Raw genomic sequence first — 25,644 nt, 5'->3', positions numbered from 1 at the left:
GTTTCTGGTCCAATCAAATCCCCCACGAGTTTTCCACCATCCCTTTGGGTCCAGGCCCTGCCCCTGAGCTCATGGCTGACCCCCCACCAACAAAAAGTCCCAGCTTTCACTCTGCCAGAGCCCCTCAGGTCAAAACATGATACTTGTACAGAATAGCATTTAATACATTTGAGACATCATTCATATAAAGTTAGCGTTACTTTTAAAAATTAGAACCATGATATAAACCAGTAAAAAATGGGCCTGACTCAGCCTTAGGCAACCCCCGGGAGCAGGTCCTTGAGGTGGCCCAGCCCCCGGCCCCACTGGGGCAGAGGTGAGGCAGAGTGGGGTAGGGCCAGCCTTCTCAGAGCCAGCCCCAGAAGGCAGAACACTGACTCAAAGGGAGGGCCGGACAGACAGAGAGGGGACAACCTCTGTTCGCAATGATCAAGGGGAGGCCCTCGGCTTCCCAGCCTCGCTATGTCTCCATGCTCTTTCTTTGCCCCAGCCCATGGCAAAGCCTTTCCCACAAGTCTGGTCCAGGAGCATTAAGGGCAGGCTCACCAGGCCACTGCTGAATGAGGGGCACGGGCTCATAGGGCAGGGTGGTGAGGCCGTGGTGAGGCAGGGGTGGGAACCTGGTGGGAACCCTGGCCACGTCCCAGTGAAGGCACACCCACAGTAATGGGGTGTGTGCGTGGCAGGGAGGCAGGCACCAGCAGGGGGAGGACCCTGGGAAGGAGAGCAGCTCACCCCTCCGCAGGGGTCCTGCTGTCAGGGAAGAGGCGGGAAGCCGGGGCCCGAGTCCCTGCGTTGTGGAGAAGCGCACGCTCGGAGGGTCCCCCAGACTGAGGAAGGGCGGCCTCGCTCCCCCGAGGAACCCGCCTTTGTGACTGTCACGGCGGAGTCAGAGTGGCCTGGTGGAGGGAGGGCCGGGGCTCCCGGCCGCGGGTCTCTGGAGTGCAGGGTGGGGCGCCCCGCAGACAGGCAGCCGGTCCCAGGCCCGGGCCTGGCGCCATCCGTGTTCTATGGGCTGCCGCGGCGCCCAGCCCCACCGGGCGGGGGTCAGTGCAGCACCTGGTCCAGCTCGTACTTCTCGCAGAAGCGGCTGGTGAAGGGGAAGCAGGTGAGGTACTCGATCCAGGGCCAGTTGACGGGGTAGACGCAGAGCCAGATGACCAGCGAGGCGAAGAGGCCGGCGAAGACCAGCAGCGAGACCAGGATGAGGGCCCGCTTGCGGTACTTGTCGCTGGTGCCGAAGGTGATGTAGGGCAGGAAGGCGAAGGCCAGCAGCAGCCCGCTGAGGAAGCCGAAGATGTGGGCAATGTTGTCGATCCAGGGCAGGAGGCCGCAGACGAAGAGGAAGAGCACGATGGCCGACAGGTTCAGGAAGGCCTTCCAGGGCCGCTCCAGCAGCTGCCAGCTCTGGAACAGCTCCACGAAGAGGCAGGCGAGGAGGCCGAACTGCGACCCCGCCGGGCCCACCTGGGGCAGAGAGGGGTGGGGAGCGGTGTCACTCCTGGGTGCCGGGGGGAAGCCGGGGCACAGCCGGGCTGCAGCACGGGGACCCCGGTCCTCCTACGGGTGGGCTCCTCCCAGGGGTGGGGACCTGGCCGCCGAGGCTCCTGGACCAAAGCGGGGCCTGTTGCACCCACGCTCTCTGCCAGCACGGAGGACCGACTGCGTGCCCAGTGTGCGGTCTGTGCAGTGAGCAGGACAGACAGGCCTACGCGAGGCTGCACACGGCGGGACGGCAGACCCCGAGCGAGCCGAGGGCGTGGGGTTGAACTGATCGAGAAACTGTCACTGTCTCTGTGGGTCACGAACGTGTGCACGTTGGAGATTTCACACAGCTCAACCCACAGCTATGTGACATGCGGGTAGGCAGGCAAGGGTCACGGTCACGAAGAGAAATGAAGCAGAGAAGGGGAACGCAGTGACGGACAGGGTCTGGGGTGTCTTTCTGGAGGTGATGCCCGAGCATGACGCACTGGCCTCGCTGTTCCCTTGCTCCCGGGGATTAGCGGATCAGCCAGTAAGCCCACGGCTAAGCCGTCCATCTGCTGTCGAGCCTGGCCCGGGAGGGGCTGTGTGTCCCTCAGCAGCTCTGGGGGCGGGGGGGGGGGGGTGGTGGAGCGCGGGAGCAGCAGGCCCTCCCTGCCCGTCCCCCGAGTCCCTACCTCCGCCCGGTACGGGAGGAAGATGGCGCTGGCGAGGTTGCCGGTGATGCCGCTGAGGACAAAGATGATGGCGATGCGGTGCCAGCCGGCCAGCTTCTCCAGGTCCCGCAGGATGGTCATTTGGAAGACCACAGACACCAAGCAGTGCACCACGCTGGGGAGGGGGCACAGCAGGCGTCAGCCGTCCCATACCTGCCCCCGGCTGCCAGCCAGGCCTTCAGGAGCCGTGGGGTCTGGCAGGCCGAGCCGGCTGTGCCCTGGCCCGGGAGTCCTCCTCCTTAGGGGGGCGGGGGGGCGGACCGCACAGGGGTGGGGGGTGGGAGGGGCGGGCAGCGAGGAGCCTTTTACCCAGCGTGGAGGAACAGAGACAGCCAGAGCCTGTAGAACTGATCCGGGACCTCGGGGTTGAGGAAGGGCAGCAGCCCACACACCTTGTCCAGGCAGTGCACCTGAGGGCAAGCACGTGGCAGTCGGTGCCTGCGACCCCGCCGGCCCGACGTGGGCGTGGGCTGGGGGGCAGAGCCAGACACCTGCAGGAGGGGAGGCACGAGGCCGGCTCCAGCACGGTGCCGCACTCACCGGGGGCCCTGCCTCACCTGGGAGCAGAGTGTTGCCTCTTCATGGAAATAGCCGTGCATGAATTCACAGTATTCCCGGGTGGTGATCTCACAGCTAGGGGGACAGGGAGGCAAAGGGATACGTCACAGCCCCGAGGACCCCTGCCCGCTGGCAGGAAGGGGTGCCCCTCTGCGGGGACCCCAGCTCCGGGGCAGGCTCCCCTTCCTCCTGCTCACACCATGGGCGACCCCAGCGCGGGGGAGGGAGGACACTAGCCCGGGTGGCAGGTGGCAACAGCAGCACGGGCAGCTCTGGCGGGGAGCTCAGGCAGAGCGCCGGGGCTGGCTTACCTGCCCTTGGTGCCGATGCAGCAGGGGCGGCCCTTGATCTGGCAGTCCATGTGCAGGAAGCCGGTGCGGTTACTCTTGGCCTGCTCGGTGCAGATCTGCAGGGGGGGGACGCCCACACCGGGTTGGGCCCGAGCGGCAGCAGGCACCCCTTCCTAGACCATTCTCCCTGCCCTTCCTAGACCATTCTCCACCCCGGACACTCACTGGCCACTTGGTGATGTCATCGGGCCAGATGTGGGCACCGCTCGAGGCCGGCTCCTCACAGGTTCTGGAGGCAGAGATCAGAGGGGGCACAATGAGGAGCTATGGCCCACCCCCAGCCCACCACACCCACCCCCTAACATGCCTGGGGGGAGGCCCAGACAGGATGCTCAACCCCAGCTTCTCACAGCCCAGCTGGGGGCCACCCTGAGACTGTACCTGGGGTCTTGGTGACACACTGCCCCTGACGTCCGCTTCTGGCCCAGATCAGACTTGTCCATGGGGGGCCCCGTATCATCCTGCCACTTGACAAAAGTGGCCAAAGTCTCCTGGAGGACAGAGGAGGGTTGGCTGCGGCTCGCATAATGCCATCCCCATTACAGTGGGCAAGGGACCCTCTAGACAGGGGCTCTTCCCCTGGTCCCCAGGGCTCAGGCCCATCTCCCAGACCTCCACCCCCCCGCTCAGTTCCTCTTGGGAACGTCACTTCCTTCCCGTCTCCGGGCTGGGGAGGTCAGCACTCTCTGTGCAGGGCCATGTACAGGGGTATGTGGGGCCAGGAAGGAGGGAGGGGATGTGGTCACTGTCCTTGAGGGCCCCTCCCCTATGCTGGGGCAAGTAAAGACGGTGCACAGGACCAGAGTGGGGCTGGCAGGGGTTGGAGGGCCTGGCCCCACCGAGCAGTCCTTCCGCTGGGTCTGGATGCAGCCCGAGTGGTCATTCTGGACACAGCAGCCCGAGTCCCGCTCCAGGTCTCGCTCCCGAAGCACCAGCTGCTCGATCTGCTGGTCCCTCCGGATGCAGGGGGAGAACTTGGCTCCCAGGTGGATCAAATCAATCTGGGGGAGGGGAAGAGTGAGCCTGGGCCCAGAGCCGGCCACTCTGTTGAATTTCCCCTGAAGGTCCCTGATAAGGGGGGCTCCTAGGCCAGCTGACCCCTCCCCAGTGGGGGGCGACAGGGCCCCAGCGTTCCCTGATGAGATGCCGCCCCATCCCCCTGGGCCCCTCACCGAGCTGGGGCCGATCCAGAAGTTCTCCTGCTGGATGTACTTCACGCTTTCATACACACCTTTGTTCCTGAGCACCTGGTGCAGAGGCGGGGGGGGGGGGTCAGGGGTTTCTCCGTCCCAGGGTAGGGCCCCCAGGGTGGGGCTGAGAGGCAGAGCTATGGTGAGCCCAGAGCACCCTCTTGCATGGGCCAGGCTGTGGCCACGGGAGGGATTCCGTGGCTGATGGCACTGACGCCTCTCAGGAGAGGCTGGGACCCCTAGAAGGGAGCACCCCTTCCTTAGCCTGACTCACCAGCTGAGTGGTGATGTGCTGGGCAAAGCCTACAGGTGCAATGCCGTACGTGCAAATCACCAGCAGCGTGATGATGACGTGGACGAAGGTCAGCCAGTAGGTGAAGTAGGGCCTGGGGACAGAGGCCCCGGGTCAGCAGAGCCGAGCCCACATCCCAGCCCTCAGCCCGCTGAGCCCAGCCCCCATCAGCTCTCGCTTGCTCTCTCCCCACCCCTTCTATTCCCCTCCAAATCACCCTTCACCACAGTGACTGTGAGAACGCACCCCCACATGTCTTTCTCCCAGCTTAAACCCTTAGATGGCTTCCTGCTCCCCTTGGAATAAAGTCTGACATCACCCCCTGCTGCTGGCTGGAGGGGGGACTTACTGTGCCCCCCCCTTCTCCTCTTACAGCTCCTGGAACAAACCACGATCCCTGCAGCCCCGGGGCCTTCGCACACGGCATTTCCTTTGCCAGAGATGCTCTTCACACCTCTCTCTGCCGGCTAACTCCTGCTCATGCTGGCCGCAGCCCTCCCGGCCAGCCGTCCACTCACTCTGTCCCCGGGGACACTTGCGACACTTGTTATGCATTTTTTGATCTTGGGTTTGAGGTCGATCGGGTCACTGCTCGTGACACACTGTGAGAACTGCCCCTCCCCAATCCTCTGGTTCCCCCCCACGGTCCCCTCACTCAGAGCTTCTAACTGTCCCTCTGGCCCACCCTGCCCTCCCTGTCCCTCCCGTTGGAGCTGTGCCAGGGCCTGTGTGCTGGCGCACAATGAACGCTTGTTGACCGCTGTTGGGAGCCGGGCTAAGGACACAGGCCAAGAGAGCGTGGAGGGTGAAGAGGCAGCAAGCGCCCGGGGATCCTTCCCGGAATCCTTCCCGGGTGACACGCACGCTCGTAGGGCCACCCTGAGGACTCGTCCCCCCTCCCCTCTCCCCTCTCCCACAGGAGCCGCTCCCTAAACACCTGCTGCATTAGGGGGTGCTGCAGGACAGGGTCCTGGGGGGTCAGGAAGTCCCCAGGCCCTCTGGAGGGCTTCTCGGCCCAGCCGGCCGTCCCAGCCCACCGTCCCAGCCCACCGTCGGAGCGGGGAGCCCCAGCGCGGACGCTCACCGGTGGCTGTCGAAGCTCTCCAGCTGCCGCTGCACGGCGCTGCTGATGCTTCGACGGTAGCTGCGGTTCAGCCAGTGGCCCACGACGCCCAGGCCGTAGTGCCGCCTCTTCCGGTCGAAGGCGAAGTGCCTCACCTTGGAGGCGATGCGCTTGCCGCGCCTGGCCCCTGGGGCTGGGGCTCGGCTGGACTCCTTCCTGGTGGGGGATGGCTCTCAGCCTGCGGCCCCTCCCCACGCATCCCAGAACGGGGGGCTCAGGAGGGACTTGGCAGTCCCAGAGCCCTTCCCTGCTGGGCCGCCGCCCTGCCCCCGGGGGAAGGATGCCCAGGACTCACAGAGGGGTCTGCACCCCATCGGGGGAGACCGGGGAGGCCGAGCGTGGGATCCCCCGGAAGTAGCTGGCCGAGAGGGGGGGAGACTCAAACACATCATCGGGCATGGAGCTCATTTCTTCCTGGGGTGGGGTGGAGCGGGGGTCACAGGAAAAGAAAGTGTGAGGAGTCACTGTCCCAAATACTGCTCCCAGTACCTCCACTCAAGGACAGAACAAAGCCAGACAGGATCTTTGGGAGGGAAGTGGAAGGCACGTGCCTGTCAGCCACACGGTGGCTCTCCCGGCCGGAACCCTGCCCTGCCAGGTCCTCGACAGGGAGACAGGGGCCCAGGAGTTCCACGAGGTGGCACATCCCATCCCACCAAGGGGCCTTTGGATCTCTCAGGGGCTCCTGGCAGAGTACGATCAAGGTCAGGTCACCTCTCCTAACTCCCAGGCCACCCCGCACCCAGTCCCTGAGGCCCACACCCCATGCTTGCCTTACTAAAAAATGAGGAGTCAAATGTGTCTGCCCCATCGACCACATCCTCCTCCACGAAGCTGGGGTAGGCAAAGCTGCGTTTGACCGCCCGGCACCGCTGTCCCGCAGCGTCCAGCACTGAGCGCCCCTGTGACAGGGCAGAGGCCCGGGCATCAGGCCCAGGTCAGGCGCCACTACCCCCGCCCCTTCCAAAGGAATTGTCAAACCCCTCCTCCCCGGGCAGCACCTTGGGAGACGGGACCCTGCCCAGAGCATGGAGTGTCTGCGGGAAAAGGCCACGAAGCTTCCATAACCCCGAACCCATGGCTCCTCCAAGATTTTCGGTTATCCTCACCTGGCTGACCTCCTGCCCTCTGGCTAGGGCAGCTAGCTCCCCACCACTCCTTCTGTACGCTTACACCCCAAATTTGGGCCATTTCCCCCAGCTCCAGCTTCCTGGCACAGCACAGCAGGCCCCCGTCCGCCTCTCTGACCCCAATCTCTGGCCACTCCTCCTATAAGCACCCCTCACTAAAACCACATCAAACCACGTGCTGCTCCCCAAACGTGCCAGGCCCCCTCTACCTCCAGGCCTTTGCGCGGGCCCTTCCCTCTGCTGAGAATACTATTCCTTTCCTTCCTTCCCGGGGGGAACTTTTCCTTATTTTCCTGGGCTCAGCCCAAGCACCTGTTCTGACATCAGCCCCTTTCCCACGTAGGCCCCAGCGCTCATCACACCGAGTAGTGACATCTGTGCCCCCAGGGCTGGGAGCCCTTCCAGGGCAGTGACACTGGCTCACTTCACTCTGCAGAACGCATGCCCAGCACATCATAGGGGCTGAGTGAACTTGGGTGCAGGGCGCTGCCTGCACGTGTCACTTCCTGCTTTCCCAGCTCGTGTCGGTGCAGACACCGGCTTCCCAAACGACGGAACACTGGGGCTGGAAGGCCATGGGCCAGGCTCCTGGGCTGCAGGGCCCCTCTCTCTGCCAGGTAACCCGGTGCATCCACCACCCTCGGCACAGAAGGACGTACCCGGGTGAGCCCTCGGGGGGATGCTGTGGGGAGAGGGAGGGTCGGACGGTGGGGGCTGGGCAGAGGCGGGGAGGCATCTCGACCTTGAGGAGGGCGGCAGCGGCCTGAAAGCTCATGTGGGCCACAGACATCCTCTTGCGGCGGGGCAGGTGGGAATAGCCAGAGCGGACACTGGTGAAGGAGGTGAGGGACAGGACCCCCGGCGTCAGCGGTGGGTGTGGCGCATGGGGCCTGTCCACCTCATCCGGGTGGCGGAACGCCCGTCCTCGGGCCAGGGGATCCACGATCTGGAAGGAAAGGAGGGAGGGAGTGAGGGAGCAGAGCCGTCGGCCCGGGGCTCAGTCACCGGCCCTCCCGGCCCCCCCGCGGAGCCCACCTTGGGCATCTTGCAGGGTTTCGGAGACTCGGTGCCCTGGAAGGAAGGCGCCTCCTGGCTGGGGAGCTCCAGGTCGCGCTGGCACGAGGCCTTGAGGCGGCCGTAGCGCACGCTGCAGTGGTGCAAGCTCCGCAGCTGCCAGTGCTGCCGCTTCGCCTCCCAGTCGCCGCTGACCCCGAACCACTGGGCCGTGCCCCTGCGGGAGCACGCACACAGCCATGGCCGCGAGCACGGGGCCCACGACAGCCACGATGGGACAGGGCATGCGCTCGTGCGGGGTGCCAGGGGATGTGCGCAGGGCAGGGGACGCGGGAGGGGGCGGGAGGGGACAGGGCACGTGTGCATGCAGTGGAAGGGGCAGATCGGCTCCCACTCTTGCCCCTGGGTTGGGACCCAGTGACCAGACGAGAGGGGTGGAACAGAGTCCAGGGCTGAAGCTGGGCTGGGCAGGCTTCTGGGAGCCAGCCGAGGGCCAGTGCCTCCCCCCAGCCCCTGCTCCTTGAACCCCCAGCCTCCACACTGTGACTTTCTACAAGGCACACATCCCCCTTGGGCCTCTGTTTCCCCCCGTAACACGCACGTTCCAGCCCTGCAGGGAGGGCTGCTCACGAAGGCCTGCCTACTCGAGGAAGGGGACACGGGGGGCCAGGCCCAGGGAAGGTCCCCAGGGCCACTGGGGGCAGGAGCGGGGGGCGGGGGAAGGGTGCTCACTTGCGGATGCTCTGGGATAGGGAGGCCTGGCGGCGGAAGCCAGGGCGCTTCTCGGAGCTGCCCTCCTGCCATCGTCCCCGTGGCTCCTGGAGGCTGACACTCTTCACATAGGCTGGGTTCCTGGGCCTCTGTGGGAGGCAGGGCGGGGGGACAGGCTGGGACTGGGTGGAGCCCAGATCCTGGGCTCACTCTTCTTTGGCTCCCTCTGCCAGAACCCCGAGAACACACCTCACCCCTTATTTACACGCCTGAGCTGCTTTTCTTCCGACTGTAAAGTCACCCAGTCTTTACGGTCTTCAACGAGCCCTAGCGCGATTTCCTAACTCCCTCCACAGCACTCGCCCGGGCTCCCCATATGCAAACCAGCCCCCGGGGTGAGTGGGTGGCGCCGACACAGCACCCCTTTATGCCCCGGGACACTGTTTCAAGGCTGCTCTCAATAAGCCCTTTATGGAGCATTGCTCTAGCCTGTCTTCATTTCCATTCTCTATGGCAGCCAGGCGCTGTGGGGTCAGGCTGCTGCTGCCCAGCACGCGGGGTCCCTTCCCCCAAGTCTGACAGCCCCTCGGGGGCCCCAGGCAGGTAATAGAAACAGCCGATCCTGGTGGAACTGGGAGCCTTTCTCGAGAACTGTGCTTCCCGTCTCCCCGGCCACCGACCACCAGGAGACGCAGCTCCTGCGCTCAGAGCCCGCTCCCTGTGACGTCTGGGGCCAGGGAGGAGGGGGCGCAGGCCTAAGTCAGGGGTGACACAGGCAGCGGGGGCTCAGGCAGAAGGGGCCTCCTCCGCTCAATGTTGTGTGGGCACAGCTGTCGCCTGTGGCTGGGCAGCGAGCCTCCAGGCTGCCCGCTTACCTGGGGCAGCATGCTGGTCTGCTCGCCAGGGGCTGGGGTCTCGGGGGGCGGGATGGTGATGGACAGGTTGGGCGGCTTCCGGCTCTGCAGGCGGCTGCTGGACACAGAGGAGACGCTCTCGCCATTCTTGTCAGCGGACGCCATGGTGGGCTGGGGGCAGGGCGGCTGGAATGGAAACGGAGAGGGGCACGAGTGTGTAGACTGGTGGCGAGACAGCACCCGGGGGCCCGGGCTGAGAACAACCTGCAGAGATTCGGTCCGGCCTAACTCTGGGGTCCAAACCATGTGGCAGAGACTCAACCTGAACTGGGTGGGGTAAGGCAAGCAGGTCTATTTCTGTCCTTTGTTTGCATTCCAGGCCCTCGGGGGCCTAGGGAATCCCCACCTTTCCACCTGCTACCATTGGTGGTCTCTCGGCTTCCGGCAAGGACCACACCCAGGAAGGAGCCGGAGGGCAAAGGACAGAGCTGCAGTGAACTTGGCAGCTTCTCTGACCTTGGGGCAGGGCTTGGGGGAGGGCAAGAAGGCTCCAGGGTAAGCCGGTGCCCTAGCCCAAAACGAGAGGTACGCAGCTGTGCAGAGAGCAGGTGGTCTCTGAGCAGTCATCCCTGGGTTTCTCACGAGGAAGTGGCGGCTCGGCCTCATTACCAGATAGATGGGAAAGCCACCATGCTGGCTCCTGTCCCCTGGGCGCCTGGTTCCTTTTTCAAAGGTAACTGAAATTGCCAGCTGTTTGGTACTATTTTCTTTCCATGGAGGCAAAAAGTTAATCCCAATGATAAAAGGGGTCTACGCTCATTGCAAAAACAAAACACAAAAAGGCTCAGGTGATTACAAAGCCGAAAGTGAACTCCTAGTCTGCCTGTCAGCCCGTCTCCCAGGAAAGAGCCTCTTTGCACCTGGAAAAGGATACACGTACCTAAAATTTCACACGCTCACACCGTACCTTTTCTAGCGTAGGGCGCACATCAGTGCATACGGACAGACCTGCCTTATCCTTTTTCTTTTTTTTAGTAGGCTCTGGAGCAAAACGTGGGGTGGAGATCAAGAGCCGGATGCCCCACCGACTGAGCCATCCAGGCGCCCCGACCTTATGTTTCTTGACGACTGCAAAGCTTTCATGGAATGGAATGCACCAGGATTTAATTAATCCCAGACTGATGGCTGTTTAGGGTGTTTTCGGCATTTGGGACTCCTGTCCAGTGTTAACCAACACCCTTGCCTAGACCGTGCGCGTGTCCCAGAGCTATCCCAAGACAAACTTCTAGAAGCGGAACTGCTGGGTTGAAGTGTAAGTACATCTTGCATTTCAGTGGATCCTGTGAAATGGCCCTGCCAAGACAAGGTGGCAATTTACGACCCTCCCCGCCCCCCCCCCCAAATCTTGGGCTTGTCCACACTTGCTTGTGCCCCCCACAACGCTTCCCCTCCGATCCCACTAGAATCAACACTCTGCCTGTCCTATTCTCCCTTCCTCGCTCACTCTGCTCTTTTTCTGGCCCAAATCCTTAGCTATTTCCTCTCCCCACTTCCCAAAGCTGCTGCAGCAGGTCTGGTTTCTCTTCCCCTAGCATAAGGCCAGGGACTCCACATCCATCTGCCAACACAGTGCTGACCCCGGGTGTGTGCAGACCCGGGGAGAGTCACATGGGAGCCCTCCAGGTAAGGGCGCGTGGGACCACCGTGTGCTGGAAGGGTGACACAGCAGCCCCACGTGACCCGGGTCCGTCTGTCGTCCCCTCCATCTTTACCCGGCCCCCCAGAGCCACCCTCTTCTCTCACCTGAGGGATCCTAGCGGCCTCCCGACCACTCCACCTGCTCCCCCTCAAGCCCCCACCCTCGTGACCACCTGCCATGCAGCAACAGACATCACCTTTTAAAAGCACCAATCACACCACGATATTCTCCGCTCAACACTGTCCCAGGATTTCCCGTTCTCACTTCAAGTCCACGCTTCTCACTGGGGCCTCTGGGCCCCGAGTGGCTTTGTGTCCTCCTCGCCCCTGACCTGGCCACTCTGGGCCCTCCCTGTCTGGCACCTGCTAAGCTCTGCTAGGAGGCACCGAGGGGCTGTGGTCAAAAGCACACGCGGCAGCTGGGTGGTCTGGCCTTGACCTGCACTTGACCACGAGTCACCCACATCCTCGCCTGGTAACGGGGGAAAGACCTCCCCTAAGAGAGGTGCCCTGAGCGTCAAATGAGACGCTCGGGCAGTGTGTGCACACGGAAACTTGTTCTGGAATGTTCACAGCAGCATGTTCATCAGAAACAAGAGGTGGAAACAACCCAGAGGCCCAACGATAGGCCAACGGCTACACCAAAGGTGTTCCGTGCACACACTGGGACTGAGTCAGCCACAAACAGGAATGCAACACCGACACGGGGTCCAGCACGGCTGAACCTTAAGGATGTTCTGTGAAGTGAAAGAAGCCAGACACAAAAGACCACACACTCTAGAAAGCCCACAACAGAAAGATGAGTTGTTGCTTCTGGCTGGGGCGGGGGTGGGGGGGAGACAGCAGCTAAAGGGTGGGTCTCACTCTGAAGTGATGGAAACGTTCTGAAGCTGCCCGTGGTGACGGTTGCACAGACCTATGAATATACTAAAAACCACTGAATTGTACGCTTTAAATGGATGTAGTTTATGTGGATTAAATGGATTAAATATGAATTAGAGCTCAACGAAGCTGTCAAAAAAGTCTCAGGCAGATGCTCCATAAACATTAGGCCTCTGCCTGTGTTTGTCCCTCCATCTCCTTATCAGATCATCACACAGTGCAGCAGGTAGCATCTTCCTATCATGCTGGTTCCAGCTTGCGTGCCACCTCCTCCAGGGAGCCCTCCCTGACTGCCGGAGCAGCCACCCTCCCCCCCGCCCCGCCCCCGCTTCAAGTCTCTCCATCGCTATACCCGGGTCACCTGCCTCTCCCTGCCTTATTCACGGTTGCAACTTCACCTCCAGCAGAGTACTGGCCCACAGGTAATATCGGTATGTATTGCTGGAAAAAAAAACCAAGCAAGCAAAGTGGCTGGTGCCTTGGGTCCAGCCCGCTGGGCTACCCAGATTCCTACCTTCAGAGTTCGGACTGAGCTCACTGCTTCCTAGGTCTTGTTGCAGAGATCTTCAGAGCATGTTCTAGTCCTTCCCTCACTCTGTGCAGATGCTCCGGGGTCGGTCAAGCTTCAGCTCCGTGCAGAGGTGGACAGATGCCAAGATAGAGGCTTCCAGGCCAAACAGGGCCGCTCCCTTGGTGCACACAGCCTATAGGGAAGGAAGGGCAGGCTCAAGCAGCCGTGCTGGGAACAACGCACCTTTCAATCTTCCTGACCTCAGTCTCTGCGTCTGTAAAATGGGGATGATTCCACTGGCCTCCTGGGTGAGGGATGAAGAGATCTGTTTTCCCCACCTGGAGTAAGGACCCCTTGTGATGGGCTGGGCACTCACACTGCCAGGCAGCCAGGGGCTCTAGCCTCAGAGCATTTACCTAAAAAAATCACCTGCAGACCCCCACTCTGGGCTGGGAACCCCAAATCAGGACGGTCTCTACTTTTTTTTTTTTCCTGTTTCAACATAACTTCATGAGAAACATTTAACTTAAAAACAAAGTGTTGGCTGTCTTCTGATTAAGGTTTCCTTTCGAATAGAGAAAGGCAGATATTTAAGGCCACGTTCAAATGACTTAGAAGTGTTTCTTTGTTGTACTGGCTCTTTAAACGATTTATTGCAGTCAGATGCACACAACATAAAGCTCAGCATGTGAGACCGAGTAACTCGGTGGCACTCCCCGTTAGGAGGTCCTCCTTGAGCAGAACCCCGAAGGCTGCTGGCGCAGGACAGGCCACGCCTCCACGCACGTCATCCCACTTTGTCCCCAAAACCCCCTTCAAAGTAGACATCTGCCATCGCTCCCATTTTATGGATGGGAATGGAGGGAGGTTCAGAGGGATTAAGTAACCTGCCAGCGCTCACACAGCCAGGAAGGGGAACAGCTGGGTCTCTTCAGGAGACGGAAGCCACCCCCGCCCCCTGCCACCGAAGCTAGGGCACGCTGGGGGCCGGACAGCCCTCTATCAGGGTGACACAGGACAGCCCAGTCCGGAGGGAAACTTAGTTTTACTCAACAGCACTTGGCAACCTCTGTTTCTCAGAGGCCTAGGGTTACCCAAAGGGTCCAAGGGGCTGTCGCGGGGCAAACCGGAGGCTGGGGGCAGGTCTGTACGGCAAAGACTTCCAGCCACGGGAGAGAGGAACTTCGGGTGTGGGGGGGCGCCCGAGAGGGATGTGAGGCAGAGCTGGGGGCCCGAGCTTTCTGCTTGAGGGTTTGCCCGACAGACTCGGGCAGCCTTCCTTCTACCCCAAGTGCTGGGAGTCCTGACCCCACAGCTCAGCGCAGGCCGGCAGCGGGTAACAAGGCCCCTCAGAGATCACGGGCAGATGGGCCTCAGTGCTGGGCCGGCTGGCTCCTCAGATGCCACTCTGCCTCTGCTCTGGGGGCAGCTCCAAGGCAACAGCCTCCCCTGGGCCCCTGGATGGAAAGTTCTCCAGTCTGGTCTCCTTTGGGACCAGGGTGCAGTGAGAGGGCACCAGGCAGGCACTGTCCTGCACTGAGGAGGGAAGGAGGCAGGCGGTGGAGGAAGGCTGGGAGGGGAGAGCTGCCGAGTCTGAGGCTGGGTGAGGTCACCAAGTACATAGGCTCCTCCTGGAGCTCAGTGCTGATCACTCTCTCCCAGAGTAAGCACCCAGTGCCCTTCAGAACCTGTCTCCACCCCCCGCAGACACACATGCCCTGCAGGTCCCCAGCCCATACTTCCTCATCTGAGGCCCTGCACTGGCACGCTGGGCTCCACCTCATCCACCTGGGCAATGGCAGGTGAAATGTCACCTCCTCCAGGAAGACTGCCCTGTCACCACCAGACAGAATCAACTGCTTTCTCACCTGCCTGTGTGCAGGTATCCCTAGCAGAGTAGCACCAAATCTGGAGGTTAGCTCCCACTAATGGCTAACGGGATGGGAGGCGGGGGGGGGGGGCATAAGCATGGTTGCAGACTGTCAGTCCACACGGACCCTGGACAAAAACTATCCCCCCCAGTCCTACACTCAGCCCACGAAGTGAGTGGCCTATTCTGGAAGGCTCCATGAAGTGCCCTCCACCCTGCTGTGGCTCCGTGACCACTGTGGGCCAAGGACAGCAGATGCAGTCCCAGGATGAGCCCCCCCGGACCTCCTGTTCCCCTCTCCCCACTCACAGCCTGGACTCCCCGGCCTGGGCCCTGCTGTGTTGCTGGCATCTGTGCCAACATCCTGACACTGGGGAGACTGGACTGGCCCCAGGGCACTTCTGGGGGCCACAGGGAGAAGTGGCTGGGCCCCGGAGAGCAAAGGCAGGGCTGGGGACACACCTTCCTGGGGAGGAGCATGGTATCTAACAGATCTATTTTCATCACCTTCCTGGGCAATGCCGAGTTCTGGCCTGTAGCCAGCTTTACCCCCTGGCCTCGGTTTCCTTCTCTGTTAAGCAAGGGAGTTGGACAAAGTGATAGCCCAGCTTAGAGACCCAGGAAGCCCACAGTTTAGTATAAAACACCACTTTCCCACAGCCCCTCTCCACCAAAGAGGGGAGAGCCTGCTCCTGAGACTGCCCCCAACTTGTGCAGAAATGGTAGGCAGGTATACCAGAAGCCCAGTTCCTTCCTTGGGGGTGGTAGGGGGCAGAGGGTAGGGTTGGCAGTATGGCGGGGGGGGGGTGTACAGAACCCAAGTCTAGGGCATGGAGGAACCCAGACGGAAAAAAGTGCTGGACCTTTGGGAGCACCCCACCCAACACATATCTCCCACGCCCCAGAAATGCTTGCTCATTGTAGAGGAAATTGTGACATCCTGGGACAAGGCTTCCTCCTGGCCCACAGTCACATCCGCTGCTCTACGACCCCAGGGCTACCGCAGCACCCAGACTGTGGGCTGGGGAGGGGGGCCTTGTGTGGAAGGACTGAAAGCCTGCCCCACCCAGCAAGGCCAATGCCACCTGCCCAAGCTGGATCCTGGCCTCAGTGGGGCCTTCCCCAGAGAAAGGCTTTCGGCCCCAGCCCAGAGCAGCTGGGCCTGGTAGAGGGAGGGGACTTAGGGTGGGGTCCATCATGGGGTGCGGGTGGGGAAGACTCAAAGAAAAAGTGCAGAGTTCAAATCATCCTGAGGTACCCATGGGTTGACACGTCTGTACAACCCCCCTCCCCGGGGACCAGCGGTGTAACCCGGCTAAGAGCAGCCAGGATCAGGCACATATGACAGAAACGCAGACTCAGGATCTGGTTTCCCCCCAAAGGCTGGGGCTGGGCACTGCCAGCTAAACACAGCGGCAGTAAACAAGGCCTCGGCCAGAGAGGTCCCCCGACACAGCTCTACCAGGGTGCACTCAGGCAGGGTGCTGGGGAAGCGTCCCCTCCCTTCAAGCCTGCTGCCCCCCCCCCCGCTGTCCCCTCCCCACCTGCCCCCAGGGGGCGGGCTCCAGTCCCTTCTCTCCCTCCCCACCTGCGGGCCACCAACAGAAGGCTCCGCTGGTCTTGCTGATGGCAGATGGGGTCTCTGCGATTCCCAGGCTCAGAGGACTTCACGAACCAGGGCCGGGCGTGGGCAACAGCTACGGTTCCAGACGGAAACAGGAGGCCACTGACATCAGGGCTTAGCCTGTGCGGCCAGAACTGAGGACAAAGGGAAGGAAGGGGCCCTTGGACAAGGGGTAACAAGCATCCCATCCAGCAAAGAGGCAGACCACTACTAACCACTAGATTCGATCAGGAATTCAAGGGGACCTCCCCTTGTTGGGGGTGGGGGGCACACAGGTCCCCCGAACCCAGGAAATAAACTGCCCCCTGGCCCGGGCTTGGAGCTGTGGTGAGTGGGCAGTGTGGAGGGAAGGAAGACGGCCTGGGGCTGCTGGGAACCTGTCTGTCCCCTGATGAATCACAGGATGACAGGGTGACAGCCAGGAGCAAGGAAGTGGCCTCTCTCCCCTGCTTCCCTGACACAGAAACTGAAACTGGCTGGCCCCTCCCCACAGCCTTCTGGGAACCAGGGCGTTTTTAGAAAGCTGCAGAGAGGAAGCTGGCCCTCGCCCACTGTGCAACCCCCAGCAAAACCCCGAGTTCTGCTGACCTTGGGGAAGTTGCTCCAGCTCCCCTCGAGACCCGGAAGAGGCAGCTTATGTAAAGGCTGTCATCTAACCTGGTCTCCCAACCGGACACATGCGTCCCGATGGCCCCTGACTCACCCCAGCACCTCGCTGCCCTGCCAAGTGCAGGGGGCCGGAGCCAAGGGCAGGGAAGTGCCAAGCAGATGCCAAGGGTCTGGGGACAGACTTAGGACGAGAAAATGCAAAGACAGAAAGGGAAGGGGACACTGCGTCCCCCCTCGGAGGCTACGAACTCTCACTTGCTTGCTGGTCAGAGTTAGAGAAGCCAGTGGGTCCCCGTCCCTGTCCTTCCCTCCCAGCGAGCACCCACTTTCCCAGAGATGCAAGTCCACGGACACAATGGCGCTGCTGTGCCGGGAGGCTGCGCGTCAGCCCCGCGATGAAGAGGGAAACGAAAGGCACCTGCGGGTTTGCGCCCCTCCCACAGGTAGAGCCCCTATTTCTCCACCCCAACACCTTGAAGGGCTTTGCTCAAACTCAGTTCAGAAGATAAAGAATGGGGAGGGGGAAGCAGGTTCAGGGGCTTGATGACCCACTGGCTTTTCCCCATCAGACCCCAGGTGTTGGACTCCCAGTGACCCAGTTAGGGTGGCTTGGGTGGCACAGCCGACCACAGACACGGGAAGTGGGTGCTGGGCTCCAGGCCCAGGGTAGGAGCATGTGGGAGTGTGGGGGGGCGTGCCAAGTTCTTAGAGTGCTGCAGACCCCAACACCCCTTTGTACCACCCACCAGGCTTTCTCGGGACCACACACCCCTGGGGCGGGCAGAGATGTGAATGCCCCATCCTCTGCGGGGGCCCTGGGTCCAGGAAGCTGGCTGAGCTGGGTTACAGGGGCAGGTAGCACTAAATGCCACCAGGTGTCCCCAGCTGGACACAGTGCTGGACCCTGCCCCCCAGGTGCCCTCCCAGAGGGACCTCTGGAACTTTCTGGACTCCAGAAGCTGACTGTAGAAGCACAGAAGGGGATAGCGGCTGAGCCGGGATGCAGGTGCCCTCCCACACCCCAGGAAAGCAGCAGCTCCCAGAGCCTGGGGGCCAACTGCAGCTTGCGGACAACAGAGGGAAGGGACCACAGGGACTGGTCCTAGGGGGGCCCTGCCCAACAGCCCAGCCACCTCTGGGAAGGAGACATGTTCTGTCCCAGTTCTGCTGCTCCCTGAACATCGCTGTGAAGGGGAGGAGTCAGAGGTGGCGCTGGAGGTCCAGAAGGCCCTGGTCCTTTCTGGGGCTGATACGGGGCACGGGAAGGCTCCTGGAGAGGGAGCATGAGCCATTGGACACCATGTCGACCTGAGCTTGACACCAACTGGCTTTGCTCCAAACACGCAAGAGGACTTGCCTCTCCTAGAATCTTGAGATACCGGCATTTTTTTTTCAAGTTTATTTATTATTTTGGTCATCTCTGCACCCAGTGTGGGGCTGGAACTCACAACCCTGAGATCAAGAGCCACACGCTCCCCCAACTGAGCCGCCCGGGCGCCCTGGGAACTGGGTTTTCACTGGTCCTTGGCACTCGCAGAGGCCTAGCACAGGCTTGGTGCTTGGGAGAAGGATGGAGTACAACATCGGTTAGGGAGCAGGGGAGGCCCACTTCACTCCTGCTGGAAGCTCCTGACACCGCGGGGTGACGGGCGGTTTCCAGACATGACCACACTCAGTACACAGAGCAGGGCTCTGTCTTGGGCTTGCAAGGGTGGGGTCCACCTAATTTCCACCCAGTTCCTTGTGGCCTGGCTCTAGACAGTGAAAGCACTGTCCAGCTGAGGGAAACAGGTCTGGGTCCAACCCTAAATGCTGTGAACTCTTAGGCAAGCCACTTAACGTCTCTGACCCTAGTCTGTTTATGCTAGAAGATGCTACGTAGCCCCCCAGGAGTCTGAAATCTGGGTGGCTTTGTCACCATTAGCTAGGGCTCACCCTGCGTGTGCACGCAGCTGAGGGACGAAGGGTTACCATAGCTACGGAGAGGTAAGCACCCAACCCAGGGTCACTCAGCCAGAAGTCAGGCCCTGGGCTGCCTGGGGTCCTTCATCTTGATCCACTCAGGCTGGGGCTCTGGGTGCCCCTCACTTCTGGAGGCCCAGGCTGGCCCCACAGCTGGGAGGGAGCATGCCAGGCAAACAATTTTCAGCTTGTAAACAGTCATTAAGGAGCTAATAAACCTGACTTCCCAGAACCCTGCCCCGGAGCTTGCTGCTTCCCCAGGAGAGGCTGGCCCCAGCCCCAATGACGACTGAGCTTCAGGGCACTTGGACATGGGCCCATCTGGGGGTGTAGGGCTCTGTAAATCCCTACTCGCCGCAGCCCCCTGCCTCACTTCGGGGCAGCATGGATTCTCTCGTTGAGGAACGAGGAGGGCTATGGGGGGGGGGGGGGGACAAAGACAGGACTCAAACCCTCACTTGGCCACTTACCTGCTGGGAGACTTTGGGCAAGTTACCACTTCGGAGCCTCGGTTTCCTCTGCTGTGAAATGGGGTGATGTCCCCTCAAAGCCGCCGATTAAGCAGAGATGACATGAGGTTATGAATGTACAGGGCCCGGCACACAATCAACAGCCACTAATTGGCAGCCTCTTTCATTCCCGGCTGACCGCTGCTCCCTAGTCTATCGGAGCCGAGGGCCCGGGAGGTAACAGATCCTCTATTTGACAAGTAGGGAAATTGAGGCTCAGACACATCAAGTCACCGGTCCCACGTCCCACTGTTGGGAAGGGGTGGTGCCTTCTGCCACCCCGGAACTGGTGAGGCAAAGTGGCCAAAATATGGGCCTGGGTTGGTGACCAAGGTGCTGGGGATGAGTTTAGGCGTGGGCCTCGGAGCCTCGTGAGCTCCTCCTAGTCCCCTAGGCAGAAATGACATCACCTGGCACTTAGGTAGTAGGGCTTTCTCAAACATTCTCTCATGCCGTCTGTCCGTATCTCATTATCACCAGTGGCTGACAAGGCGAGAGCAAGGAATCAGGCCATATTTCAGTTCCAAGTTCTGTTCCTGCCCCATCCCCCAGTGGGTCCCCTATCTCCTGCTCCAGGCCTTCTGAAGGCCACCCTGGAGGCCTGACCTGGGGAGGGCCGTCTGGAGAGGGAAGAGATGCTTCTGGCTGTCAGGGGGTGGACCACCTGACGATGCTCTTGGCACAGGCTCTGGGGCCACATGTGGGAAGCAGACGAGAAAACCAAGGCTCCGAATGGCTTACCCCGTTCCTGGCCCCACGGGCCTGGCCAGAGGGAGCAGAGCTGAGGGTCCCCGCCTCCATGACCCCCTCAGCCCTCCTCATGACATACATGCAGGCAGACAGGGAAAAGCCCTGGCTGGGTGGAATCAGCACGTCCTGGCCTGAGGCTCCCCTCCCACGGCCAAGCCCACCCTCAGTCCCCTCAGCCTCCGTGCGGCAGGGGTCCCCATCCCAGACTGGGCCACTTCTGCAGAGTAATGATAGCACTGCTATTCTTCGACATGCTCTCAGCGAGCCCTCCCAACAGCTCACGAGGCAAGGCCCCTGTCATCACCATGAGCCTGTGCCAAGGGCACACAGACACGCTCCTAACAGCAGGCATGATGTCATTATCCTGACAGCTCCTACCTCAGACTCCGGGCCCAAGACTTCCCATGCATTACCCCTGGAACCCTCTCAGCAACCGGTCCCGACGGACTACTGCTACCCCACAGGATAGCTGAGGAGACTGCGGCACGGACCACAAGTGACCGTCATTCTACTGACACTACCTCATGGGCCACCGTGGCTGCCAGCTTCCGGGCCTCACTCCTTGGCTCCCCATGCTGGGAATCACCCTCCTACCGTCCTCCCACCCTCCTGGCCCGCATCCCTGACTGGCACTGCCCACTTAGCTCCAACCACTCTCCTGGCACCCCACCCCCACAACATGCCTCTGGCAGCTTCTGAACTACAAACAAATGACTTGTGTCTGGGTCCCTGGATAAGTTTACGCAATGACGGAATGTGACTACTGTGGCTCTCGTACGTCCCTGAAGATGAGTCGATGAATCTTTCTTTACACTCAGATCTAACTCCCATAGGGAAGCAACAGAAACTTTATGGGCTGTGGGGGAAAAGCCCTTGTTTTCCCCCAGGGATGGGCCAGGTGGGGCAACTCCTCCTAGCCTATGTCCTGAGAGCCGGCCTCGCCCGGGCACCTCCCCAACCTGGCCACCACCCGCGAGGTTAGCCGCACTCCCAGAGGGCGCTGGTGACCCCGCCAGTCCTCCCCCAGCCTGGCTCAGCTGGATAGGAAACTGGGAGCAAATGTGTGAGCTCACTCTGGAAATCCCCATGGGTGGCCAGGACAACACTGAAGACTGCTCCAGAGTGGGTGCTTCAGACCCGAGGAGATGTGTAGACATGGAGGAGGCAGCCCGGAGAGGTCATCTCCCCAGATGTGGCAGCATGGGACAGGCAGGAGGCCGAGGCCACCCCACTCCTGCCAACACGCATTCTGAACCAAAGAGAAGCACCAAGGGGTCATTCCTTTCACCTGTTTTTGTTTAAGGTGTTTTTTTTTTTTAATCTTACTTAAGTAATCTCTATACCCGATAATGGGGTTCAAACTTATGACCCCAAGATCAAGTCACATGCTCTCCTGAGCTAGCCAGGTGCCCTCATTCAAGTCACCCGCACACAAACAGGTCCGTGCATGCACAGACACACCCCCTGACTCCTTCCTGCTCGTATCTGCTCTCTCATCTAGCACAGAGTACCCCAAGTTGACAGAAACGCTGTGAAGAGCTCTGGCCACCAGGAAAAACACCACCAGAGAGGAAAAGCCAGACCGAGACCCCGGTGGCCTCCGTGATGTATTTGTGGTATGAGTAATTCCTCCTCTGAGAGGAACAGGAGTCCCCTCCTGGGCTGTGTGTGTGTGTGTGTGTGTCTTACACCACGTACAGCTGTAGCTCGCAAGAGAGCGAACCAGACAGGAGTTGGCTGGTGGCTTAGCAGCAGGCAGGCACAAGGTTCTGAGGCCGGGCCTGGGAACCACAGCCCAGGCTCAGTATCAGGCTCTGCCGCTTAATTCCTGAACAACTGAACACTGGTTTTGAGTGCTGCTTTGTGCCATGAGAGACACACCGAAGATGGAGGCCACTATTACAGTTTTTTGTTCAACAAAAGGATGGGGTGTCACTCCAGCCCTTTAAAGTTAAAAGCAAACAAAAACACCGACCAGGAACTGCCACCTGCTCTTCTTGCCTTGCCAGAGTTCCCAGGCCAGGAGGCCAGGGTCCAGAAGTGAACAGGATGGGGGCAATGGACACTGTCAGGAAACAGGAAGGGAGGGCAGTGGTGGCCTGGGCTCCTGGGGACGGACAGCTGCTTCACTCCATCCCACCCCTCTAGAACAGCCCCCCACTTCCACCCCCCGAGTACTGGGCCAATGTTCCTAAGCCCAACGCAAACCAGAGTCGTCCCTGCTGGGGTCCCCCTGGCCTGGCGCTTGGCTAACACCAGGAGCAGGGGTGCCTTGCTCTGTCAGCAGCGGGGCCTACAGTGGGGTCTCTTGTCTAACCCAGGGTTCCCACAGCCACAGAGGATTTTTTTTTTTTTCCAGGAGGGAAGCAGTTTGGGGGAGCCACAGGGAATTAGAAGCCTGTTAGTCCTTGGATGTTATTTTCCTGGTGTACGTAACTGGAAGAGTTAGGTGTCAGTTTAGGAAGGAAAATTCCAGCAGGTCACATGGCACCAGGAGTCCATGCCTGTCTCAGCAATCCAGCTTTGGGAAAATCTATGAGAACAGAGCTCCCCCTTTCCCCCCACCCAGGGGGATATTTGAGCTCCAGGGCTGCCCTGGCTCAGCCTGCATGGGAGGCTGCCTTACGGGTGAAGCACTCCGGGCCTGAGCTGTGAGAGGGCCCTGTTCCCAGCCCCTGGGACTCAGCTCCTCCCCCACAGCACCCAGACCTGCTGGCAGAGACTGTGGTTTGAGCAGGGAAGAGGCAGGTTTATGGCAAAGGAAGCCTATTGCTAGGGGAATAACTGCCCTCGCACTTCTTATCTCATTTAAGTTTATTTTGTTCCTCCCCTAACCCCTGGGGGAAACTAAGGCAAGCAGGGGAAGTCAATGAGAAGTAACCTGATGGAGCAGGTGCGGCTCCAGGGTCTTTGAACCCACCCCGGGCACTGACATTTTTGGCTGCCTCATTCTTTGTGGTGGGAAGCCGTCCTGGGCACTGTAAGATGTTTTTGCGGCATCCCTGGCCTGTACGCACCAGACGCCAATAACAACAGCACTCCCCTCCTTCGCCTGAGCTGTGACAACCAAACTGTCTCCAGACATTGTCAAGTATCTCCTGGCACCAAAAACAGGTGCCCTGGTTGAGAACCGCGGCTCTAAAACAAGCGTCACTCTTCCCTCCGCCCTACCGACAGAGTGCACCGCAACAGAGAGGCTGGGCTCATCTTCTTACGGGCCAATGTCACCAACATGGGGTCCTAAATCTAGCCACTTGGGCACCAGCAGCCAGTGCACGTGTGGGGTCTTTGGCAGGCCTTCCCCCCCCCCCCGCCGCCCCCGTTCAGACACACCCTCCCAGGAGCTCCAACCCTTTGGCTTTCCCCGCTTAGTGTTCCACCAGATTAGGCAGGGACTGAGACCTCGGCTTCCCCTCTGCCCTGGGATGGGAAAGTACGTCTAGCAGACATAACCCCTTCTAACCTTAACCTAACCTTCCCAAGGCCTTCAGTCCAGAAGTCAGGACTTCTGGGTCCAATTTCTGAGCTCCAAGCTGTGACTCCACTCTCCCGCACCTATTTCCACCCTGGGGAGGCTGAAAGCACAAACTTCGCCCCGGAGTTTAAAGGGGAGGGAAGGGTCTGAGTTCCAGGCGCTTCTGGGAGGAAGGCGGGACCGCGCGGTCCTGTCCCCTGCCAGTCCCCTCTCTTCCTCCCGGGGCCTTAAACTTCTGCCCAGTCGTCGTGCCCTCCCCACATCTGGGGACCCGTGGCCAAGGGACCCCTTCGGCGTCTTGTCCCAGCCGAGCCCCAGGGACCGGCAGACCCGGTCCAGCAGCCCCGTCCGAGTCCAGCCCCGACCTCTGGCCTCCGGCGCGGCCCACGTGGGGCCCGAGCGCTCCGGCAGGGCGGACACCCTCGCCCGCCGCGCACCGCCGCCCCAGGCGAGGCTCGGGCCCGACCCCGCGGACCCCTATGGCGCCTGTGGCCCTGCAGCCGCGTGCCGAGCTCCGCCCTTTGCCCCGCGCTCACCTCCCTGCGGCCCCACGTCCCCTGGACGCAGCTCCGAGCGGCGCGGGCCGGCGGCTGGGCGGTGGCTCTTGGGGGCGGGGCCCCGGCGCTCCGCCTCTTCCCTACCTGCGCGCGGGCGGCGGGGGCGGGGCCGGGCGGCGGGGGGCGGGGCCGGGCCCGGGGGGCGGGGCCAGGGCTCAGGAAGGCGCGGAACGCCGAGGCGCCCCGGACTTGCGCGGGTCGCTGGGGGCTCCACTCCCTGGGGGGTCGGGGGGGGTTCCCACCTGGGCAGAACCCTGTTTTCCGCCGGAGGTGGTGCCTTCCGGGCGCCGTCCTCTCCTTCCCGGACAAAGCGCATGACCTAGGTCTGCACTGACATCACGTCACCGCCCCCCCCAGAAAAGTCACTCCGATGACGACCACCTCCCATCCGCTCCCGCCAGCTCCCTCATTCTAAGGCCAAGTAGGCCTCTTCCTCGAACCTTTAGTCCGTAAGTTCCTTGAAACGCATTTGGAGCATCTCAATTACTCCAAATCCTGCCGCCGCTCCCGCCTCAGGCAAGCCTCTGATCTTGGCCCTCCTCATCTTCCTGGGGACGGAGGCGCCCTCCTAGGCCCAGTCTGGCTCAACTTCCCCCGCCCCCATCCCCCCGCCGCCCGGGGCAGGAGTGCGGGTCCCTGGGAGAAGCCCGCGCTGGGTACCTGCGTGGGTGGCCGGGGTCTCTGGAGGAGTCACGGCCATCTCCTTAAGGGCCACCCAGTGAAAACTCACGTTGTCTCTGGCCCGGCGACACACACCCTTCCTGATGGGGCAGAACCTCGGCTCACGCGGGCGCCTGTAGCAGGAGAGGAAAGCGCTCAGGATCTGGAGATTCGGTGGGGCCCGCCTCCAGGACACGGGCCCTCGGCCCAGGCCCTGGCCCCGGCCCCTCTGAGCCTGTTTTTAATTTGCAAAGTTGCAAAGCCTGCCCGGGCTTCTCACGTGGTTGGCAGTGGGGATGCAGCGAACAGAACCTGTGAAAGGCTGCACCACCAAGTGTTAACTAGTGGGGTTATTATCATAAGGGTGGGGGCCAACAGCCAGAGGCCCTAAGCTCAGATCCTGACCCTGCCGCCTGCTATCTGTGTGGCCTTGGACAAATCCTGCAACCTCCCTCAGCCTTGCTTCCTCATCTGTAAATGGGCGTCATTATCAGCACTGCCTCTTGGAAGCAGCCCCTGGGGGGCACCTGGCATGTGCTAACAGCTGCTGACAGCTGCTATGGTTACTGTGGGGACTACTGTTCCTATCGTCACACCAGGACCCCATTTCTCATCAGTTCTGAGCCAATTTCTACTCCCTCTCAGCCCAGAGAAGCTGGCCTCTGATTCTTGATCTCCCTGTGGTCCAGCCTCTCCCTAGCTAAGCGGCTCCCCTGGGGTTGCTCTCCCTTGCCCCTCAGGCACCCATACTTGTGGGGTCCTACCTGCAACAGCGCTGTGGCCACGGCCAAAATTGGTGAATCTCCACCCTCCTAAAGGCAATGACAGGACCCGCCCAATTCCCTCCAGGGTGGGTGTGGGCTGGGTGTGGACTGGGTGGGTGCCCAGTGTGGTGTGCCGGCTAACCCCTGCTGGCACTGGGCCACTCCATCCTTCTGCCCTTCCGGCCGGCCCCTCGGCCCAAGTCTTGCTCCCCAGGTGGACTCTTCTTCCTCCTCAGCAGGAAGAGGACTTGGCTTGGCCTCCCCCTTCGGCCTAGACAAAACTGTGGCCAGTGGAGCTGGGAGGAACTCCAAGGTCTGCATGCCCCTTTCTCAGCCCCGGAGGCTCTTAT

At 61.2% G+C, this 25,644-nt stretch overlaps 1 protein-coding gene across 2 annotated transcripts; it reads right to left on the bottom strand.

Annotated features, from left to right (window-relative positions):
• Positions 1-140: 140 nt before the first annotated feature.
• Positions 141-24,668, bottom strand: RHBDF2 (rhomboid 5 homolog 2). Of its 2 annotated transcripts, none has more exons than XM_026484079.4 (19): positions 24,531-24,668; positions 12,518-12,707; positions 9,445-9,609; positions 8,591-8,718; positions 7,880-8,075; positions 7,587-7,790; positions 6,488-6,616; positions 6,010-6,128; positions 5,676-5,870; positions 4,574-4,685; positions 4,282-4,356; positions 3,949-4,110; positions 3,491-3,600; positions 3,275-3,338; positions 3,071-3,165; positions 2,759-2,834; positions 2,511-2,611; positions 2,163-2,316; positions 141-1,467 (listed from the first exon to the last, which is right to left on the bottom strand). In XM_026484079.4, exons 3-19 carry the CDS (start codon positions 9,586-9,588, stop codon positions 1,048-1,050), a joined length of 2,484 nt encoding a protein of 827 aa, XP_026339864.1. In that variant the 5' UTR covers positions 9,589-9,609; positions 12,518-12,707; positions 24,531-24,668; the 3' UTR covers positions 141-1,047. The 2 variants fall into 2 exon arrangements, with proteins under 2 accessions (XP_026339864.1, XP_026339863.1); XM_026484078.4 differs by lacking the exon at positions 24,531-24,668 and adding an exon at positions 23,850-23,925.
• Positions 24,669-25,644: the final 976 nt, after the last annotated feature.

This window comes from Ursus arctos, unplaced genomic scaffold (genome assembly GCF_023065955.2).
Source record: "Ursus arctos isolate Adak ecotype North America unplaced genomic scaffold, UrsArc2.0 scaffold_24, whole genome shotgun sequence".
Taxonomy (NCBI): Eukaryota; Metazoa; Chordata; class Mammalia; order Carnivora; family Ursidae; genus Ursus; species Ursus arctos.
The sequence above is the reverse complement of the archived record's forward strand: the minus strand, read 5'-3'. Positions and strand labels throughout refer to the sequence as shown.